We start from the raw sequence: 15,561 nt of genomic DNA, 5'->3' as shown, positions 1-15,561 counted from the left end.
GAGGAAGTAAACAAAGAGTACAGGCTCTCTACAGCAAGCGGTGATCAACAAAACAAGAAAATGCAGCTAGAAAGTTCCAGAAAGTACAAGGATGTGGCTGAAGCATGTTTCACAAGGGTTTACTGAAAGACAACTTTGCGGACAGAAATACTCAATCATATTGGTTTTGTCCTAAATACAACCGAAGTTCAAGGACAGCAGAGGTCTTTAAACTGCATTATCAGATGATCAGTGCAAGACCAATTCTGTTTACGTTGTCTGTGGGCAAGAACCTACAAAGACCTCTAAAAGTCTCTTGAAGATGTCTTTGAGACAACTAAAAAGAGGAAGCCCCATACATCTGCACGGTAATGAATTGCGTAAGATACTGAAACCAATGGACCTCCTTGTTCACTCTGTATTATGCTTTTGCAAATTCCTGGAATAAAGAAGTAAACAAACCCAAAAGTCCACCTGCATTATGATCAAAACAGAAAACAGAAGTATGTAGTAGAAACCCATGACTTACTCCCATCAACCACTGCAAGTGGTGCAGATTGGACATTTAAAATAAGGAAAGGTTATGAGGCATGCATTTCTAAAATAAAGAACTATATTATAAACATTTTAAAGTAATAAGCTCATAGAAAAGCATGCGATTACACATTTTTTTGTAATGCCAACAAAGTTTTAGTTTGTTGTACAGGAATATTAAATCAATTTTGAGTACCCTTTACAAAACATTACATATATAGAAAGCATTTTAAACATCAATTATTAACTACCTACAAATCTACAAGAATTAATAAGATCTTGTGCATGGAAGTAAGAAAGGCATACAACTTACTTTGAGGCTACTGACTCTGACCCTCTTGACTTTCAAAGATGCAAGCTGCATTCCCAGATTACTCATTGCACTTTAAGGAAAAAATAAGGAGTCACCTTCACTGTGACTCATTCTGACTCCTGCAAAATTTTGTGATAAAGGGGCAAAGGGTAAGGTTCTGAGCCAAACAGAAATAAAAATAACGTGGCTCTGCATTTCTGTTTTACATGCAAAATAATCTTACCTGTGTTTGTTCTTTATAAAAATGTTTTAGACTTTACGGCGACGCAGCATTGCAACGGCAAATTCTTACTTCCGTATCATCTCAGCCTCAGATGCCATTTAGTGAAGGACTCTGAGCATTTATTGAATTAATACACAAAACCTATTTCATGGCGGACGATTAGGCACCACGCTAAATCACAAGGTGGTATGTTTTCTCTGCAAAAGACGCATTTAGTTGATGGTACTCCATAATGTAATTTTACTACCTCCACCAGAAACAAAGCAAGTTCTGCAATAAGTTCTGTAATTAATTATTCGCTTCAGCATAACTGTAATACATGCAGGGATTGTTTAAAGACCATGTTATAAATCTAAACATTGTAACCTAATAAAAAATAATAATAATAATAATTCAAGGTTCTTAGATCTGTGGCAAGTGGTTAATCTTGCAAACCAATTTTTAGAGGCCAAGCCTGTTTTAAGAGCCTTTTAAAAAGGCTCTTTTTTATCTGCCCTCACCTCCCCCCCTCAAATGATCATAATAAATTTTATACACTCACTAAGGCCAGAATTGAATTTGGGATTAGATACGGAAGAAAAATGATGTATTTGTTGCAGCTGACCAGACTGAAAGTACATGTATGAGCTATTCATGATTTTTTTATTAGCACAAATATAAAAATTTATCAGCAATCACCAGGATGAGAAAGGTGAATTTTATTCTGGTGAGTCAGGGACCTCTAAACTACTGTTTTGAGAGGCTAAGTTCAAAATTTCTGAAATATTACCTTCCACACGTAAAACAATAGAAATCCATGTCATGTTCCATTCATGTCACATTCTATTCATGCCAAGTGTGCACCACATTCAAACAGAAGAAAACTAACATGTAATCAGACATTCGAAAACAAGTACTACAATTATCTGAAGCTTTGAAAATAAAGACTTACATAAAGATAACGCTGCAGACAGTGCTGCTCATAAACGTTATGAATCAGACACTGGACTTCGTCACAAAGTGGACTAAAAGCATGAGGACTGAGGAATGACAGTAACACAGGTATATTCTGCTGTCTCAGCACAGCAGTTGACTGAGAAGGAACAGGCTAACAGAGACTACTCCCTCCCTCATCAGCAAGAAAGCGCTGAAGGGAAAAAGAAAGCAAAGCAACCTTGCTCCCAAAAGAAAAGAAAGAGAGAAAATAGAAAAGAGAGAAAAGAGAGAAAGAGAGAAAAAGAGAAAGAAAGAGAGAAAGAAAGAGAGAAAGAGAAATAGAGAGAAAAAAAAAGAGAAAGAGAAAAAGAAAGAAAAAAAGAAAAAGATAAAATATTAAAAAAAAATAAAAATTTAAAAGAAAAAAAAAGAAAAAATAGGAAAAAAAAAAAATAAGAAAAGAATAAAAAAGAAAAAAGAAAAAAAAGGAAAAAAAGAAAGAGGAGACACTCCTAGATACCCCTAACAAGGACTCAGGACAGCACTCTACCAGACATCTTGCAACATTTCTATTTTCAGCAGCTCAAGTGACAAAGTGTTGGGATTTCCTTCTGAGATAATGCTGTTGTATCAGTCTCGTGGGACTCAAAAACTTCTAGTTATTTTTACCTTTTACTGCTTGCTGCAACCACTTAAGACCCTTTTAGTCCTCAGCTGAATTCTGAGAGGAAACATTAGATGCTCTCCTGTTTTCAGGAAGCTGTCTGAGCTCATTGTTATACCTTTCACGCATTTCCGAAAGACTAGAAATGGCTTTTTAGCTCGTCTGGACACTGACACAAGCATCCTGGAAGACCCTCACATATTATAAAAGTGAAAGGAATAAAAGATTGGGTAAAATAATTAATTACAGGAGTGTTGGACAAGAACCTTAAAATGCAAAAATCTAGGACCACGTTTATAAAGACAAAGTCCTTCCTCTTCCTTTAATATTTATCAGATTATTATAAAATAAAAGTGCTTTTATTAGTAATATATTTTTCAGCTTTATGCAATGTCCATGCTATCTTATTCTGTTAATATGCAAGCAAGTGTACTCAACCACAGCTAGAAGCTAGACGTACTCATCAGCAATGCTTTATGTCACCAGCACCATAAAAAGACTTTATAACATGCTAAAAGATTTCTAACAGACCTTCAGTCTCATGCAAAGATGTTAATGCCAGCCACTTCCAACACAACAGGCATCATCACCAGCACAGCCACCCTTACACAGCTCTTCAAAGGGGAAGTTTTAAATATTTAGTAGAAGGCTTTAAGAGCACTCTCCCATTACCAGTTAGTGGCAGTGGTACCATTTAAACCTGTGATTAAGACAACATTAAAATCACATATACTACAGTGCAATTTAGCATCACAATATTCTTAAGCCTTCATTATGCTATAGTGGATTTACACGTTTGTCTGGCACACATTTTAAATACCATTTTAGTCTCCCACTGCAGGAAATTGTTAAAATTGAAGGAAAAAAAAAAATAGAGGATGAAGCAAGCACAGAACCACGTACATAGGGGGAACAACTAAATACAGCAAGGTTTTTTAGGCTGGAAAAAAATGACACAGAGCAAGTATGACGAGCACCTTTCAAGTCATGTGTGTAACGGAGAAAGTGAGCCCAAAATAGTTGTTTTCTATCTAACACAAGAACCAGGGAATATCAAGCCACGTAACATCAGGCAGGAAGGTGCTTCTTCTCACAACACGCTGTGAAGCTAAGGAAGTGCCGCAAGATGTTTCAGTAGTGAAAAGCTTACAAAAGTCAAACTGGTCTTTGACAATTAATGGGGAGAAAAAAAAACATGTGGAATATCAAATACGAAGACATCTTCAGGTCCAGACACTGAAGCCCTACAATTACGGCTGGGAGCAGACACCAGGAAAGGATGCTTTTCCTGTCCTTCTGTGTCACAGGGGTGACTGCTGGAGGCAGGCTAATGAGCCACGTGGACTTCTGGTCTGACCCAGGGCAGCCTTCCCTAAATTCACAAGGGCTGGCAACTTGTGAAGAGCGTTTCTGAAGGGCAGTGAGAGACAGATGCATCTACCCTCAGCTGTGCAGTCAGCCTTCCCTGTGAGTTCAGGCTGCAGCCCTGTGAGACTTTGAGCCACTGTGAAGATCGACCGCCCTGTGCTGGCCTCCATTTTGGTACTCCTTTTGGGGGATCCACAGACACAAACTATGGCTCTGTTGCACACCACACAGTGAGCTCTGCTCTGTTCTAGCACGTAGCAGGGCACAGACTGGTCTCCAGAGCTGGGCCTGTCCATGGTCTCTGCTGCTGAAGCAGGCAAGCGAAGCTGTGTGAGGGAATGGAAGGGATGAGCAGACGGGAGGGCACAGGAGGACGAGGTGACACGAGCTGGAACCAGGCCATGCAGGATGGTGACAGGGTATCGTTATGGATCCCTCCATGGTCTGATTTCTAAACCCACCAAATACCAACGGACAGCACACAGCTTTAAGAACTCAGTGCCTTCACTTGTTATTTATTCACTAGGTTTTATTCAGGTTGGCCATTCACCCAAGAAGGAGCAAGCACAAGGCACGAGGTACGTGCCATGTAAGCTGTGGAACAAAGAAAGCTGAAAACTGGCGACCTCAAACAACACCTGTGTGATGCATCACCACATCTACTGCGACTGGAGAGGTGGACTTAAACAAAGTACATCCAACAGCCATAGGGGGTTCTTCAAAACCAAAAAAAGAAACTAACACTGGCTGAACGGAAAGCTCCTTATGCCTGCTCTAGCTTTCTCCACTGTGTGGTAGTAACGTGCCACGACTCAATACATTTTCTCATTTCACATAAATATTAGTCTTTAACTCTTAGATTCAGGCTGAAAATGTTTTTTGAAACAATCTTCTGTCAGCATATTTTACAAAAAAAAAGAAAAAAAAAAGAAAAAAAGAAACTGAATTAGAGACCATTCCCTGTAAATGGCAGAAAACATTTCAGTTGATTCAAGTAATTGCCTGAAGCAATTTATTTCCAGTTATTACTCGGTTTCTCCTGCCTTATGTAGTGATAATGTATGTGCTTGTAAATACATGAATATTGCAATGAGTCTAAGTATTATTTTAGCAACTTGAAAACTAACTTTTTCCCCATAATATACATGAAAAATGCTAATTCTGCTTCTAACTTACTAAAGAAAAATGTATGGCAGGATATATAAAATTAAAATTGCTGCCTTGCCTTTTTTTAAACCTGTTCCTGTACGTTTACAGGAATTACCTCAATAACTCAATAAACAACTGCCTATCCTAAAACCACCAACAATAACTTGTAGGAAGAAAACCATCTAAACAAAGCTTTGACAGCAAGTTGCATTCCTGTCCTTTTCTTCCAAACGTACACTTTAACAACACTAAGATCAAGAATCAAGCAATGAAATTAGATACTATCTTTTATTTAAATAAACAGACATCTACACTTTATTTTAAGGATTGTGGTTAAATAAAACTGTTGACAGACAGTGTCAAACACTTCTGTCATCAGGAACTGGGCAATGAAATATATAAAGCATCTGGGATTTTCCACCATTAAGAGGGTGCTTCACGAAACTGAAAACACGCAGACCATTCTGCTGCTGCAGAGTTTCACAATCACTCTTTCTCACCCATCCTACACTAAAAGGGCAGCGAGGATGGGGCTATGTTCACACACATGGATGCTAACACATCAAAGCACACACACCTTATACTGTATTGCCTTCTTTAATGAAGGCAAAATAATAAGGCTGATAAGAAGAAAGACCAAAAAAAAAAAAAAAAAAAAAAAGAAAAGAAAAGAAAAGAAAAGAAAAGAAAAGAAAAGAAAAGAAAAGAAAAGAAAATAGAAGGGAAAGGAAAAAGAAGTAGTAGTCACAGAAGGTCAAGCATAACAAGAACTTGAAATTTCTCTGGAAGTGCTCTCTAACAAAACATCAGCAGTTCTTTTTCTTCTGCAATACTGATTATCTTAGAATTTTGGGGAAATATCAAACCATTTTCAGCAATTTTAGCAAAGGCATGAGGACAGTCGTAACACTAATATGCAAAATATCAATTATCTGCTGTATATTCTTAAGATACATATATACCAAACTAAAACCCACAAACACGTTACTTTTGTGAAAGCATTTTTACAGTCAATTTGGAAATCTGGCTTAAAAAACTCTTACATTGTATTTTTATAAAACTCTCAGACATTGAAAAAAAAATGAAAACTTTTTTGTTTGTTTGTTTATTTAAAGACATTTCCTGCCTGCCTGTACTTATGAACTATGTGCTACAATTTCCTGAGTATGAATGTTTGGTATCTGAAAAGATCCCTGAACACAGTAAATAATTGGATGTACTCAGGGCTATTTTATTACTTCTTCCAAAGGGTGAAATGACATCAAAAGAAAGCCCCAGGGAGCCAGGAGAGGCAGAAACTAACCCCATCTATTTAACTTTCCCAAGGCTGCAGCTGTTAGCACTGTGGTCCTCAGCACCACCAGTCTCCAGTGCCATGCTGTACCGTGCTCTTCGCTGTCTTGAGCTTTGATGTTTTGTCAAGGTGAAGGTCCAGGAGGGAAGAGGCAGGTGAACGCAGCCATGCCCCACTTCAAATACAAGGGACTAGAAGGCCTACACCATCTGTTCTTGGAAACTAACTAGCTAAGAAGAAATCAGAGAGGTGCTGCAGTCAAGAGGATGGGCAACATAGCGGTCCAAAGGATTGCTGCATCCCTAATCTCCTAAAACAGGGAGAAATAAGTACAGTGATGGTGCTATCCCATATTTCAAAGGCATGCCAGATGTGAAAACTGACTGTAAAGCAGCAAGGATGGTTTTTATAAACACAACTGAGAAAAAGACGATGCTTGCTACTGACTCTCCTTAATGACAAGCAAATCAGCCCCTTTCAAAGCAGCCTTTTCTTATCCCAATCCTGCAAGCTATTATAAGTATATTCATAATTTCATACTTACTGCCTATTAATTTATTTAAAGGCATCTTCTCATAAATTGTACTTCTGAACTAGATTTAGCAACATCATATTGCCCAGTTTACACGTAGTCAAGAGCAAAAATAACTGATTTTTAGTTTAACCATAGGGTATTATAATTTAAAGAAAAAATATCAGATGTCATTATATGATGGAAATTGGGAGCATGCTGAAATCTGGCTGTTCACGTGAAGATGGAAGAGTTGCATGCATGTTAGAAGGTAAGTTCAAATCAGAAAGAACCTGACACATTGAAGATGTGATCAAAAATAATTAGAATGCAGTCAGCAGGACAAGTACAAGCTTTGAAACTCTGTGCAGATTATTTTTTTTTGCCCACAGACAACAAGCAATAATCCATCCGCAGTTCTGCACAGAAGGATCACAAACTAAAGGTGATTAAAAGACAAAGAGCATCACAGTGAAATTGATAAGCAGTTGATCCTGTAACAAAGCAGTAAACCAGAGCAGACTGACGTCTTGAGGTCTGTACCAGCCCTATTTTTAAACAATCTTTAATACACACATGCTGCTGCTTTTCAGCATATTTTCCCCTTCTCCATTTATGTTAAATGAACTATTATAAACGTTCCTTCCCTAAGCCTTCCTGCTAGTCTGTTTAGATTTCTGAATTTTGAACACAATCCCAAAGTAGTGTTCAAAGGTAATTATTTTATAATCAATACACAATATGACAGCATGTGTTTTAAGTTAATTTATCCCTTAAAGACGGACAATTGGCACATTTTATTTAAGGGAATTTTTAATAGAGTTAGTGATAAAATATGAAAACCCACCCCAAGATCACCCATGGACCAGGTAAGGCTGGAAAGCTACGCAATTAATTTGGTCTGTCACCCTCAGGTTTAGTTTTATAATCTTCCATGAATATAAGCAAATCATGTGAGCAACCCATTATCTGTGAGCCATGGGTAGGAAACCACGGATGCAATTCCTAGTTTTAACAAAGTCTTAACTAATACTCATATCTCTGATCAAGTCCAGCAATAGGTATAAAAAACATCTCATCAGGTATTCATCATAATTTTTAAATTCCATTAATTGATTTTTCACTTTACAGACTGAACATGTTTCGTGGATATTCTAAGGATTTGGGGGCGGAGGGTGTGAAGGAGTTGCTATTATTCACAGTAGCCGAGCTTTTTAGACAGTCAACAGAAATAGAGAGAGAAACCCTTCCAGAAGAGAAGTCAGAGAAGCTAGATTTATCCAAATTAGACTCCCACTCCAAGTCATCTTTTGGAAAAAAAATGTTTTCTCTTCACTGGCTACAGTAGGTAAACTACATGCTGAACATGGGTAAAATGAATAACCTGGTATGTTTCCATAAACACCTTTTGTTTCTTTTTTCTTTCAATAGCATTACACATATAGAAGCAAAATTTTGATTACTGCAGTCTAGATAAATAACTAAGGCAAATAAAAATATATACCAAATGCAATGTCCAACATACCTATTCAGTGGCTGCACCATAACACAGCCCAGCCCAGCCTAGGAGTTTACAAGGAGTAAGCTGCCTGATACGTGTGTGTGTGTGTCTAATGTATATATATATATATGATATTATATCCAAATATATAACATACACAGCTTTGGTATGACATTATTGAGGAAGAGTTACCACGACAGTATTGTTTTAAAATACAAATTGCATTTTTTAAGAAATAGGAAACCATTACAGAGTAAGTAGAAGATGAAGCAGAATATATACCATACATACACCAAAAGGTGCTTGTAACTTTCTGTGTAGTCTAGGCAAAAGTGTCACAAACCGAAGTGAAACTGACACCTAAAAGAAAGCTCCAGGGTTTGTGAAGCTGCCGGTAGCCACTCACATCTCTCATGCTATCTGATAAACCAAAAAGATGTGATCATAGCTCTACTCTGGAAGAAACTAAGAAAAAAAAAAAAAAAAAAAAAACAACCAACCAAATCCTGAAACAGCCCCCCAGAAAGTCTGTGCTTCCATTGTTTCGCTGAAAAGCAGCCCAGAGTAAGATGTAGGAGTACCCGAACTATTGCAGACGTGTTTGCTAATGGTGTGTTTTTTGTGGCATCCTTTTTGGTGTCAATGAATGTGTGCGCTGAGCAAATTATTTTCCATTGCTGGGACATTCATAATGTCTTTCGCACAGATCTTCTAGAACTAGGAAGAATAAAGCTCATACTGTGGGGTTTTGTTTCTAAGGGAAAGGGTGTGGGGCAAGAAAGCACATACTTGTTTTCTCCCTCTTTTATCTACATGACTATTGTCTTTGAACTTGAGGAGCCTTAGCACTTTCGAGCCTGTTACTGCTCAGCCAAGTTCACTTGAAAATGTCCAGCTCATTGAAGAGTTACTGGGGCATAAATGCCCCAGTATCAACAGCATCACTACACAGGCTCCTTTCCCAGTATGAAAGACAGCTGAAAATCATTTAATTTCGCATACTTTGAACTGATTCCAACAACCTAACCCCTTTGTATCATTTCAGGTGGAAACTGAACATGTATATCTACTCCTGGATCTCTGCTAAGACTCACTAACATGCCATTTTGGCTAAGGTAATACAGAATTGCAGAGAACCTAGGTCTACTGAAAATACTACTTTAGAATCTACTGTGAATATGAAGAAAGAGATTTATTAAAGCTTTTAAAACTTTCACAATAGTAGAAAATACTGCATAACATTCTCCATATTTCACATTTTTTGCACCTGATACAAAGAAGCATACAGTATCAACTGGAGATATACAAGACCTGAGAATGAGATAACGATGTATGTTGACATTTTAATAAAAAAGAAGATCCTGCCACATATGCTGCAAGACTCTCTAACTGTATAAAGACACCAATATAAGAATGCTCCATTTCAAAAGCAAAGCTCTGTTGAAAATTATATGCTGTACTATCTGCCTGCTATTTTGATTCGTCTCTTCTCACAGAATTTGGAACTTAAAGAATTGCCGACAACCAACAAGTGCGTGACTCTACTGAATGAAGGTTTAAACTTACACCCAGAAAAAAAATGTTTAAGTTATCAGCCAATAAATTTACTAACACTGAGATCAGTATTACTGTATAAAAAATAAAAATAAAAATAAAAATAAAAATAAATAAACACAAACTGGACTTTGCTTCCAGACACATATTGGTAGGAACACTCCTGCTCACAGAACACCAGGACACTTTCCTCCATTCATTTCTTTCTGTTGTCTTCCCAGACAACTGCAGTCTTCTCCTAAATGTATCTCTTCTCATACTGTAACACCTCTCCTAATAGAGCCATTCATTTATACCGCTGGATGTCTTTCTGTCCAGGTCTACAGTTCTGACAAGCTGTGAGGTTCCATACACTTTTATTATCCAGGGTGTGGAGGTCCCTGGGAGCAGGCAGCTCTAAGGAAACACATGTACCACAAGTCATTTGCCATCTTAAAGCTCCTCAAAGTCTAACCATCTCAAGGTCTTTTTAAGAGAGATGTGAAAGTGCCCCACGAGAAACAAAGCAAGCCTGCTGCCAACTGTCAGAGCTCAAAGAAGTTCACACGATGCTTACATTCACCTGGAACTGCAAGGTGGACTCACTGTAAATTAATGTTACTAGAACTACTCTAGAAAAAACATTATAGGAAACCATAGCTAGTTGCCCCAAGGAAAGTATTTTGGAAAAGCAAAACACTGACCTAAAAACAAAAACATTTGGTACAAATACTTGGTATGTAAATTAGTTCATAAATTAGCTATCTGAAGAGCCTAAAGCCCATGTACATATCATGTGTCATCACTATCATCTTTACAAAAATCAGCATCCCATAAATGTGGTGGATAACAAATAGAAAATGTCTCTATAAACACAGGTATGTACTCCCTAATCCTCAGGTCCGGTTCAGCAAAGGAAAGCAATGAAATAGGCTATTCCATAAAAACTGTTAAAAGCTAAGGGCACAATCTTTAACATTTTCAACCTAAACAGAGCTTATACATCAGAGCTAATTTTCGCAGTAATAGTGATCCTATCACCTGTCATCATCCTAGATGACTCTTCAACCTCAAAGAGCAAAAATCCTCTTGTCCCGTGATGCAGATGAACAAAATAAATAAAAGGAAAAAATATGGAATGGGTAAAAAAGAGAAAGAACAGAAGCTGCATATAAGAAAAAAAAAAAAAAGAGGAAAAAAGGTAGCAAATGCAAATAAAAAGGGGGAAAAAAAGGCAACAACTGTTCTGAGAATAGTCTTGTAAATGGACAACCAACAAAAGCACAGACTAAAAACAGAACAAAATATTACCGTGGCCTTATTTTTGTGCGCAAACATGCACTTCAGAAGAGTTTAATCTCAACTGGAACTGCTATTCAAACACCAATTTTATGCTTGTGACTCAAAAGCCTACACAGTAATTGGCAGGCAAAACATTTAAAGCATTAGATATCCCATAACCTTGCATTTTAAAGATCAGCTGACAGAATTCTGTGTTTTGCACAAAAGTACGAGAGCTGCATTTGCATGGCACAGACCGGCTTCCCAAGGTTACTCCCAATATTCATCACTCAGGTAAGTTACTAAAACTCCAAGAACAGTTCTGAAAAATAGATTACAAGTAACTTTTTCCGCTCTGTCTTACACGCTTCTGCTCCACAAGAGGAGACAACAAGGCTTACCACTCATGCCAGATTTTCCAAAAGGTTTCATATTGAAAACTAGGTACCTACGCAACTTGATTCAAACTACCTGCAAACTGCTGAGGCAAGCAGACAGGAGAGTATTCAGCATATTTGAAGACAAGTAGTTTTTCCCAGAAGCACTGAAACACTCATATCTAAAATAAATATGGACCACATAGCTCTAAAAGCAGTGCTGTCAGATTTTTCCACTCCTAACTATTCAAACAACAACACCAAGTTGTATCAATCACTTCTTGGCAGCCAAACAGATTACCGTTCACATTTGCAGAACAGTTTTCATCAGTAATAATACCAGAAAGTTGAATAATTTTACATTCCAGACCGCTGTCGTTTCTCTAGAAACTAAGAACCTTGACTTGCATATTCACGAAATGCAATCCAGCACAGATTTCCTTATCTCATGATTCTCGATTTCAGTATATCACATCCCTGTGCACTGTATCCTTGTTTGGCCCCCACAGAGGCAGAAGGTTGCTGTACAACCAGATCATAAACCACAAAGTAGCATGATGGCACGTTGCATACTGCAAGCAACGTATTGCCTTTCCTGGACTACCACAAAAGGAAAAAAAAAAAAAAAAAAAAAAAAAAAAAAAAGTGTTTGGAATTGAACAGACCCCTAGAAACTCCCTAGAAAATCCAGTAAGTACTAGGTTATTCCAACCCCGAGTTCAGTCGCCCCGTTTCCATTGTTGTAATTTCTTTAACACACACAGAAACGTACACACCCAGCATCACTGCTTGAACAGGAAGGGTGGGTGCAGGCTGTCAAGTGTGCTCCGCTGCCGGCTGCCCTTGCTCTCCCCTTGGTGCTTGGAGCAAGGTCCAGCAGACACCGACAAGGCTTGAGACAGGCTGCTCGTCCCGAACCCCCACATGTCCTTCTGTTACCCCACTAGCACAACTTCATAAGCTGGCTTTGGGAGCACAGACGCGTTTAAGAAGACAGCAAATCTAGCTAGATTTTGATCGAGCTGATCTTGATTGAACTCGATTCTCAAGTCCTTCGAGCCGTGCTTTATTTTACGGTTAGTCCGGCCGTTACACAAACTGAGTCATTTCTGTATGATCTCTCCACCTTTCCACCGGAGTTCAGACAGCTAAGCCACGACAAAGTGCCACCTCTCAGGAGCCAGGGGTTCAGTAACAGACCAAAACAACAGTATTTGTGTAAGCAGCTGTGTGAAAAACCCTCCTGGCCCTCCTTCCACCAATCTATGTGCTACCATTGCTGTCCCCCTTACTTTTCAAGCAGAAACATCACCGTTCAGCATATGCAAAGTATAAATAGAGCTTGTTCCTACAGGTGAAGTACAGCACGGTCTCCTGTTCAGCGAGCTGTCACCGCTAAGGAGAAGAAAGCTGCCTGCTCTGCTGCCTCCCAGCCCAATGAGATCCCGAAGCTCCCATCACCTGCTGTGTGTCTGTCACACGCACAAGCCAATGGAGCCACCAAACTGCTCTGCACAGGTGCATCCCCAAAAAAAAAATATCAGGGGGCCGTGTAATCCCTGCCTTTCCCTGCCAGAGAGGTGCCCATGTTGTCCTTCCACCAGCCCCCTGAGGTCTCCGGCCGAGCTTTCGGTCCCGAGCCACCCCAAAACACGCCGCCCCCCCCCCCCCCCAAGCGCTCCTGACAAAGGGAGAGGGGGGAGAAACGAAACAGAAAAAGGCAAAAAAAAAAAAAAAAAAAAAAAAAAAAAAAAAGGAAGAAAGAAAGAGCCCGGGCTGTCACCGGGAGGCGCGGGTGCCCTCACCTTAATGATGCTGCTCCTCCGGGGGATGCCGGGCTTGCCCTCTCGCTGCAGCCCCCCCGGAGCCCCCTTCTCCTTGCTGTCCGGGCTGCCGGGGGGGGCCGATCCCGGCTCCTCGCCGGCCCCCAGCGGGGCGCAGTCCCCGTTGGAGACCCTGCTGGCCGCGCTGTCAAAGCGGGCTCTTCCTCCTCCTCCTCCTCCTCCTCCTCCGTCGCCGTCCCCTGCCCTCCAGGCCACCTTTCCCCGCAGCGGCCCGGGGGATGCGGGCAGCCCCCCGCCGCCGCCGCCGCCGCGCTCCGCCATCGGCCTCCCCGCGGGCACGGCGGAGGCTTCGCCGCTGCCCCCCGGCTGCTCCTCTTGCTTCCTCCTCTTTCTTCCCCCTCTTCTTCCTCCTCCTCTTCCTCCTCTTCCGCCTGCCGAGCGCCTAGGGCCGGGGGGTCGGCGGCACGGCTCTGCCCCCGCCGCCGCGCATCTGGGGGAGGGCGACGCGGGGTGGGGACGTGGAGGGGGACGGGGTTGGGGGGTGGGGGGGGTCCGCGGGCAGCACCTGGGGAAGGGAAGGGAAGAAGAAGGGAAGAGAGGCGAAACGTGACGGGCTGAGCTCGCAGCAGGCGGCGGCTGGCGGGCGGGGGAGCGCCACAGCGCGGCGTGCACACGCGGGGACACACGGACACACGCGGGCGGACACACGGATACACGCGGCGGGGAGGGAGGGGAGGCACGGCCCCGAGCCGGGGCCACCCCGCCGGGCAAGGGGTAGGGGGGAAATTTGGGGTGTGTGTGGGGGGGTGATGTGGGGGCAGCCCCGCGCCCCTCCGCCGCCTGCAGCAGGGAAGCGAGCGGCGGCGCTGATGGCGCCGCTTTCGCGCTCGCCCCAAAGCCGCAATCGCAGAAGCGGGAGCGAAAAGAGAAGTTGGAGGAGAAAAAAAAAAAAGAAAAAAAAAAAAAAAAACACAACAACCCGACAGCCCCGGGCACGGCACGGCGCGGCCGCGACCCCGCTCCCCACCGCCGGAGCCGCCCGCGGGGCTCCCCGCAACTTTTTTTGGGTGTCCCCAGCCGCCCCCCCGGGACCCCCCCCCCTTATAGGGCCGCCCCCCCGGGGCACCCCCGTCCCCCCGCTACCCACCTGGGTTAAGGTGACAGCCGGCAGCCCCCCGCCGCCGCAGCGGCCGCTTTCTCCCCCCTCTCGCCTCCTCCCCGCTATGGTCGCCGCCTCTGCCCGGAGCCGGATACGGAGCCAAAAGCCCGGCTGCCTCCCCTCCGCCTCCCCCGGCACCGGCAGAGCGGGGAGAAGCCGGCCCCGGCCGCCCCCGCCGGGAAACTCTGCGGGAAGGCAGGGGCAGGGCAGAGGCAGCCGGCCCTGCTCCCCCAACCCCTCCCCGCCCGCCGCCGCCGATCACGGGGCCGGCCCCGCCGCCAGCACCCCCCGGCGGCGGCTGGGGGCGCCGGGACCAGGGCAGGGCCCGGTTATGGGGCGCCCCCCGGGCTCCTCGCCCTCTGTTCCCGGGGGCTGGGGGAGGCTGGGGGCGGCCGGGGGCTTCCCCGCGGGTGTGGGGTGCGGAGAGGTGCGAGGGGAGCCCTGCGCGCCCCGCACACCCCACACGGGCAAGAGGGTTGAGGAGTCGTGGCGGCTTTTACGCTGAGACACGGTTGAAAAATCGCTCTCGAGTTGGGTAGAGAAACCGAAATTTTCGGCACGTGGCCCCTCCGCTCGGCATGCCGGCCCTGGAGGCGATGGGGAGCTGCTCAGAGCATGGGCAACGTGAGGAGCTGTAGGGGCACCCAGGGCCCACACCGCCTCACCAGAGGTTTGACCAGGATTTGGCCGGAGTGCTTTGTGCAGGAGCCAGCCTCAGGCTGAACACAGAGCCTGCAGTTTTCATTTGGGTGCCCCCATTTGCCCTCTGGAGATGGCCGACTCCACCTGGAGCCATCAGGCATCGGGTGCCCACCGCTGGTACTTAGAGCACGACGGCACACGTCCCCCCTTTGGTGTGCAACACAGAGAGCTGTGCAGTGGGAACACCAAGGAGCATGTTATACCTCCTGTCCCGCAGCTCCAGGACCTCACCAAGGAGCAACCTCATGGCCCACAGCCTTCAGAAGGCTCCTTC

At 43.2% G+C, this 15,561-nt stretch overlaps 1 protein-coding gene across 1 annotated transcript in view; it reads right to left on the bottom strand.

The window, feature by feature from the left end:
* PLCL2 (phospholipase C like 2) overlaps positions 1-14,789 on the bottom strand; it is a 103,596-nt gene extending 88,807 nt beyond the window's left edge. Inside the window, exons 1-2 of the mRNA XM_082754742.1 lie at positions 14,574-14,789; positions 13,448-13,991 (exon numbers count right to left, since the gene is read on the bottom strand). Coding sequence (XP_082610868.1) covers positions 13,448-13,747 — 300 coding nt within the window. The 5' untranslated portion in view covers positions 13,748-13,991; positions 14,574-14,789. The remainder of the gene's footprint in view (positions 1-13,447; positions 13,992-14,573) is intronic.
* Between the last annotated feature and the right edge of the window lie 772 nt (positions 14,790-15,561).

The sequence above is a fragment of the Aythya marila genome (genome assembly GCF_965140915.1).
Source record: "Aythya marila genome assembly, chromosome: 2".
Classification (NCBI taxonomy): domain Eukaryota; kingdom Metazoa; phylum Chordata; class Aves; order Anseriformes; family Anatidae; genus Aythya; species Aythya marila.
The sequence above is the reverse complement of the archived record's forward strand: the minus strand, read 5'-3'. Positions and strand labels throughout refer to the sequence as shown.